At 31.6% G+C, this 7847-nt stretch overlaps 1 protein-coding gene across 1 annotated transcript; it reads left to right on the top strand.

Moving 5' to 3' along the window:
* Nucleotides 1-3863: 3863 nt before the first annotated feature.
* Nucleotides 3864-5826, top strand: LOC108782010 (putative nuclease HARBI1). Its single transcript, XM_018550158.1, has 3 exons — nucleotides 3864-4296; nucleotides 4865-5034; nucleotides 5186-5826. The coding sequence occupies exons 1-3, from the start codon at nucleotides 3995-3997 to the stop codon at nucleotides 5824-5826; spliced, it is 1113 nt and encodes a 370-aa protein (XP_018405660.1). The 5' UTR covers nucleotides 3864-3994.
* Nucleotides 5827-7847: the final 2021 nt, after the last annotated feature.

The raw sequence follows: 7847 nt of genomic DNA, 5'->3' as shown, positions 1-7847 counted from the left end.
TTTTTTTTTACCTTCAATTACACTAACTTCACTATAGTTCTCCCCCAGTGAGTAGCCATTCCCCTCAACGATTTGAAAGCAAGCGGAGTTTGAGCGCTGCCACATTCAGTAGCTCGATTCCGTGCCCCCTTTTTTTTTATTCGCTACTCGCTGGTCGCCGCGATTAGAAGCCGCGTATTCTTACTTTAATTCTCGCGCTATTAACATTCCTCGCGACGTAAGAATCGCTTCGTTCTACTTTCTTACTTTTAATTACATTATCTTCAATATAGTTCTCCCCCAGTGAGTAGCAATTCCCCTCAACGATTTGAAAGCAAGCGGAGTTTGAGCGCTGCCACATTCAGTAGCTCGATTCCGTGCCCCCTTTTTTTTTCTCGCTACTCGCTGGTCGCCGCGATTAGAAGTCGCGTATTCTTACTTTAGTTCTCGCGCTATGATTAAAACATACGCGTTACGAATTTCTCTTATCATCGGAATGAGAGACGACGTGCGTTTCCGCTCGGCCCACGGTCGCTCTTCATCTCCCGATCGACTCCGTCGCTGAATTCATTACTCTATACATATAGTCTATATTTCGAATTCCGGGAAAAGCTCGAGCCCGATCTCAAATCTCGAGACCATCCGTGCTCCCAATGCACACTACGATCCCACACGCCGCGTTCGGAACTTCGCGAATAACAAACTCACGAAAACCCGGACGTAACAGTAATTAACATCTGTTTTTTAATCGTTACATGTATGTAAATTTTATAAGTTCATTTTAGAATATATGTATTAATTTGTTTGTTAATTTACTTTTCGTTTGACTCTTACAATGCCATTTCCATGTTTATAATGTTTATACATTTAATTTTAGCGATAGTGTAATTACATTGTAGATATTCATGAGAACGTTTTATATTCATAATTAACCTTATTTTATAACAACTATAATTATTAATTATAAGCGTTATTAATTGTTTTATAATAATATATTAAGTATTGTAATGTAATCTATTTTGTATTTGCACTTTATATTTTAGATTTATTAATTGTAAAAATAAATGATTAAATTACTGTCGAGAGAGGTTCTTACGATTTTATATTTATGCATGCAACACTACTATTTGTTACAGATATTAATTCATTTACTTATTCTCCTACATTACAAGAATTGGCATTACTAAATCAAGTTGAAGAATTAGGAAATGCTATTGACATTATTCAAGAAGAGGGCCTTAAATATATTGCCGGTTACGCGGCGTCTAGATTTGCAAACAAGTACAATCATTTAGGCACTCCGACTGAAATGGTAGTTAATCCACAAAACGACTGGATTAACTACATTTCAAAAGGAAGATTAATAAGTTCTTCTTCTGAATTATTGGAAGTAGCAAAAATAATGAACAAAGAATTTCAAAATTATCATGGGAACTTTATTCAGAAGAGTCCAGGGATTTTTAAAATAATTACAGATAAAGTAAAAGAAAAAATAATAAATACGACAATACCACGAGAAGTATTATTATGTTTAATTCGTACGCGAACTTACATCAGAGTGCGAATAATTAACAAACAAATTTCGGCCGAAAATCACAAAAGAAAGCATAACTAAAAAAATGTCTATATTTACAAACCGTAGAGCTACTACTAAATAATTTTAATATATATTTATATTTTTTTATGTATATATTTATTGTCTGTTACTTTTGTCCGTTTACATTTATGTTTGTATTATCAAAATACATTTATAATAAATATTTATATACATTCTTTAAGAACTTGCTCAACATGCTTCAAATACCCGCTATAATTTTATAAGATGGCGGAAACTTGTCACGCTTTCTTATTGGTCAATAGAAATGCCTGCGCATAAGCACACCTTGTTTCTTACACCATGGGTATATCTACTCTAGAGTCCTAGATATCAGGGTGCAGTCACATGGAGTCAGAAATAACGGAACGGAACAGTAACGGAACATTGATAGAAAAGAGATAGAACAATCCTATCTCTTTTCTATCAATGTTCCGTTCTCATTCCGTTCTGCTATTTCTTTCTCCATCGGGACGCACCCTCAGAGAAGCGCAACCGGCTTAAGTCAGTATCGCAAAACTACTAATAAAAGTATTAAAAATGGCGTCGTTTGCAGACGAACTATGAAATCCACCAATCGTCTATTAGTCAACCATTTTTAATACCAATGAATAAATGTCATGATTGGCTGACAGTCACACGCCAATCAGGACGCGGAACATCGGTTGCACTTTTCTGATATCTAGGACTCTAGCGTGCTTTAATGCTTAACATCTCGATTCACGGTGCAGAGCAACGCCATGTTCTGCCATTTTCGTTCGTTTCTGAAAAAAAAAAACACGTTGAATAAGCCTAATTTTATTTACATTTAAAATCAAATATCTCTTTTCGTTATTGAGATATATCGTTTTCCAAGACACAAATGGCTGTTTTCGGAACAATGGGCGAGTTCAAGACGGCAAATCGACTAGGTACGTTTGCCGAGCGATTGAACATAATTGGTTATTACTTATAGATCTAACCAATCATATTCGATCGCTCGGCAAGCGTACCTAAGCCGCTTTGCTGTCTTGAACTTGCCCAATGATAGCTTCCAAGACAGTCTTGGAAAAATTTGATGTTCCACGACATCTGTACATTATACAGAATAGGTCCTGCAGCTTAGAAATCATTAAAATTATCTTTATACGTCACGTTAATGCATGCAACGAAAGTATCTGGCAGATAACAGCGTCGCTCTGCCATGCGAATCGAGATATTAGTCGCTAAATTTCGCAATTATTAATGTTAGGAAATCGGTCGTATAGATATCTATACAGTACTGCTCTTTGGTTCGGAATGGCTATGTAGCCTCGATCAAAAAAGGATAATATATCATATCCGCTTGAAGCTTAACTGCCTGGAGGCTGGAAGTTGCAGCCTAGATGCAGCCTAGACAGTGCCCGCTCTAAAAAGATATTTCTCACACTCCACTGTCTTTACGGATAAGAAATATTCCAAGCCAACACTTTCTAGGCTGGAACTTCTAGGTGATTAGGCGAGAAACACACACTTTTGCATAACGTATAAACCATATACATAAAGAATTTTATTGGCCCATTTTCTTATGCATGAGTCAATGGACCAATCAAATTCTTTATGTATATGGTTTATGCGTTATGCAAAAGTGTGTGTTTCTCGCCTTAGACTGCAAGCGGATATTTTTTTTTGTTCAGGACTGCGTAGTCGTATCGAACCAAACAGCCTACTGTCTATACATCCCACTGTCTACATGACAGATTTCCTAACATCAATAAACACAAATTTTGTCTCTTAATATCTCAGTTCGCGGTGCAGAGCGACGCTTTTTCTATCATATTCTGTAATTTCAAGAAAAAACGTGCCGTCTAAGCGTAATTTTATTGATTTCTATGCTGCGGGACCTATTTAGTATAATGTATGGTTGTACTGAGATATCAAATTTTTTCATGACTGTCCTGGAAGCTGTCATTAGTTTCCAGGAATACATTAGGTGCGTTCGGCAATGTAAATCTGAGATGCGAGCTAGCAGATGGTGAGCTTGATCACGTGATCTTCGAGCAAACCGAGTGCCGAAAATTAATCTCGAACGATACAGAGGTAACAGAGCTGTCACTTAAGGTTATGGTAAATATTAAAAAGATCCAGACCGGCTCAAATTTTGATAAAAATACACTCAATTGATGCGTTTACGCGTAAAAATAAAGATTTGACAAGAAAAAAGTGTCGCTCTGCCCTGGAAATTGAGATATTAATCATTACTTTTAACGATTAATATCTCGGTTCATAGGACAAACGCTTTTTTCTTGTCAAATCTTTATTTTACGCAAAAACGCTTGGATTGAGCATATTTTTATCAAAATTTGAGGTGGCCGGGGTCTTCTTAACATTTACCATACTTTTTGCAGCATTCGAATGAGATCTTTTATCACTTATAGATTGGAAGATCGCAAAAAATAAATAATGAATGAAGAAATGGTTCCTATAATTATTTTTGCTCGAGAAATGTTTTTTGACGACAGTGAGGACGAAGGTAAAAACTTAAATATTCCAAAAGTTTACGAATATGCAGAAGAAATTTTTCCACGATTCTCAAATAAAACATTTCAAATGCACTTCCGAGTAACACCCGATACTTTCGAAGATCTGCTTACAAAAATTCATAGCATTAAGGAGAATTATAATAATGTTGGACAGAAACCACTTTTATTAGAAAAACAACTAATGATTACTATTTGGTGTTTGGCAAATATTGAATCTTTCCGGTATGTATTATACATATATGTATGTGTGCGCATATATTTAAAATACTTTTATTTTAAACATAGTATTTGTATTTAACAATCGTATTTTGTTTTTCAGCAAAACACATAAAACTATTTTGTATTTTAAATTGAAAGTATTTTGTATTTTATAATTTAAATAATAAGATTTGATTGTCAATCTTATTATTTGAAATACAAAATACTTTCAATCTTTCGCTCTAAAATACTGAAATACAAGATACAAAATATTTTTATGTGCTATGTTGAAATACAAAATACGAAATATATTTGTATTACAAATACTGTTTTTTTTTTTTTGATCCATTGTTTTGAAAATAACAAAAGTAGCGTCACTCTTAGCACAATAACTCACAAACTAGTGAATAGAATATCATGAAATTTTAACAGCTATCTTTTGAAGGTTAGTACTAACTGAAAAAGAGGTAAATGCAATAAAACTAGCGCCATATATGTGTTAGGCCCGGGACTTTTCAGCCCATGTGTTATAGCGAATAAAGACTTAAATATCTATAATTAACTTAAAGCTTATCCACTTTGATATCTTTAGATCAGTAGCCGATCGTTTTGGTATTAGCAAAAGTACTTGCTGGGATGTATTATATAGAACCTGTCAAAGCATACTGCAAGTTAATATTAGATATAAAATTATATCATGGCCAAATAGAGAACGCGCTCAAAAGATAATGAGAAAATTCGAAGAAATTAATGGCTTTCCTAGTACGTAAATGTAATTTTTTATTATTATAAATTTTTTGTTTTGTAATATTTATGCAAAATATTATTAAACACACGTTAAATACCAAGATCAACTTTAATCAAATATGACTTTCGTTTTTTTTTGTGTTTAAATCGTTTAAATCTTTTTTAGGAATTATCGGAGCCATAGATGGATCTCACATCCGTATATTAAAACCAAAAAGTAATCCAAATTCTTATTGTAATAGAAAAAATTATCATTCTGTTCTTTTACAAGGTGTATGCGATAGTAACAAATTATTCCTAGATGTTTATACAGGAGAGCCAGGATCTATTCATGACATGAGATTATTCAGAAAATCTGATTTATATGAAAGAATAAATAACTCATTAATTGATTTTCCCGAAGATAGCCATCTAGTAGGAGATTTGGCTTATAAGTTATTTCCATTTCTATTAGTTGGCTTTAAAAATGTTGGTAGATTAACTAACAGAGAGAAAAATTTTAATGAGAAATTATCACAATGTCGTGTAAACATAGAGAATACATTTGCTTATCTTAAAGGACGATTCAGACGCATAAAATACCTTGAAACCGTTAGACTTGACCTAATTTGCTTATTAATCGTTTCTGCATGTATTATGCATAACGTTTGTATTTTAAAAGGAGATTTACCTGAAGAATTTATAAATGAGGTAGAATTAGAAGATGCAAAAGAAGAAAATGAATTTCCGGCAAACGTCAACGAAGAACAAGAACATAACGAAGCTTTATTGAAAAGGATAGAAATTATGAATGTCCTTCCTATTTAAAACATTAAATAAACTAAAATATAATTTTATTTATAAACGCAAAATTACAAAAATAATTACTTATAGTATTTAAATCTTCTTCAAAGTTTGAAACACAAAATATATTTTATTTAAACTTAAATATTTTTATCAATTTTTTTCCATAAATATGTATTTCTTACAATTAGTATTTAACATTATAAAAATTTGTTAGCTATATACTTACACATAACAAGTATGTATTAAAAATCACATATTAATATCACATGTTATACATATGTTACATATAAACGTTCTAACAAATATGTAAGCATACATGTTGTGCTATGTAATTATACATAACATGAAAAATAAAATTATATTATATTCCCTTGTAGAAAAGTACTACTGAGTACTAGGAGTATTTTGAGGCACTACTGTACTACAGCACTACTGTACTACTACACCAGCGCAGTAGTGCTGTAGTAGTACAGCACTACTCAGCACTACTATACTACTATAGCACTACTGCGCTGGAGTAGTAGTACAGTAGTGCTGTAGTACAGTAGTGCCTCAAAATACTCCTAGTGCTCAGTAGTACTTTTCTACAAGGGTTATGTGATACGAAATGGAAGAGCTAAATGTAAAGATATTACTATATCTAAAATAAGAATGTTTTATCTAATATACTTTTATTAGTTTTATATGTAAGTATATACTTATATTTTTAAACATAAATATAGAGTAATATTTAGAAAAATATTAAAGCTGAATAAGATTTTTATAAGATTCAAGGAACTTTAATAAAATCACAGTAAAGTATTAATCCCATAAAAAAAACCTTTTTTTAAAAAAAGAAAAAAACATACGCCAAGTGCATATAAAAGATACTGAACTTCTTGATCAAAAACAGATATGAGATAAATATAATTGACCAAGTGTATTCTTCATTACGCCAGTCACATAAGACAGACCGAAAGTGACTATAATTGTCAACTGGATTATAGTGAAGAAAAAACTTGGCGTGCCCGGGTCGCATTAATTGTAAACAGTATTCAGTGAAAACATTATTTCAACATAGTATTTGCATTATAAATTAAAATATAAAAATAACAGACATATGTATACAGATATATACGTATAATATATACGTATAATATACACGTATAATATAGTGATATAATTAGTATCATCATTCACTATATAGTGATATAATTTGTGGGACATGAAAATATATTCACAACTAAGTATTATAATATGTTCAGTAAGCAATTATTAACATCTTTTCTTTGTTGAATTGTTTTCGCATATATTGTGTATACTGCAGAATATTGCGATAGAACCAAGGTTCTAGAATATTGCGTTTTAATGCGACCCGGGCACGCCAAGTTTTTTCTTCACTATAATCCAGTTGACAATTATAGTCACTTTCGGTCTGTCTTATGTGACTGGCGTAATGAAGAATACACTTGGTCAATTATATTTATCTCATATCTGTTTTTGATCAAGAAGTTCAGTATCTTTTATATGCACTTGGCGTATGTTTTTTTCTTTTTTTAAAAAAAGGTTTTTTTTGGGATTTCACTGCTTTTTGTTAATTATGAAAACGTGATAATAATGTAGGAAATTTAAATCCTCTAAAAATAAATACAGATTCTGAAAAAATAGTTATTTTGTAAATTTCTATTTATTTAATATTAAAGATGTACTTGTATTGTATTTATTGACACTTAATTATACTTAAGTTTATTTGTATTTAATTTAGATTTGTTCTAAGAAAAATATATACGCGCTCTTTGCATTTCGTGGCCACTTACATACACTTATCAACTTTTAAATCATTTATGGATGTCCATTTTGTACCTTTAGCTCGCAATAAATTTGTGTAATGTCCTTCGTCTATATTTTTACCATGATGAAGAATCGCACTATTGACTTTATAAATATTATCACCGATATAAATTTTTGACGAAGGTATGGATTTAATATTAAGATTTATGATCTTTATAACTTCTTCATTATTAACTTTAAATAATAATAATTGAATAATAAGTACACGTATG

Source organism: Cyphomyrmex costatus, unplaced genomic scaffold, assembly GCF_001594065.2.
Source record: "Cyphomyrmex costatus isolate MS0001 unplaced genomic scaffold, Ccosl1.0 scaffold950, whole genome shotgun sequence".
In the NCBI taxonomy this organism is placed as follows: domain Eukaryota; kingdom Metazoa; phylum Arthropoda; class Insecta; order Hymenoptera; family Formicidae; genus Cyphomyrmex; species Cyphomyrmex costatus.
This window is presented reverse-complemented; position numbering and strand designations above follow the sequence as displayed.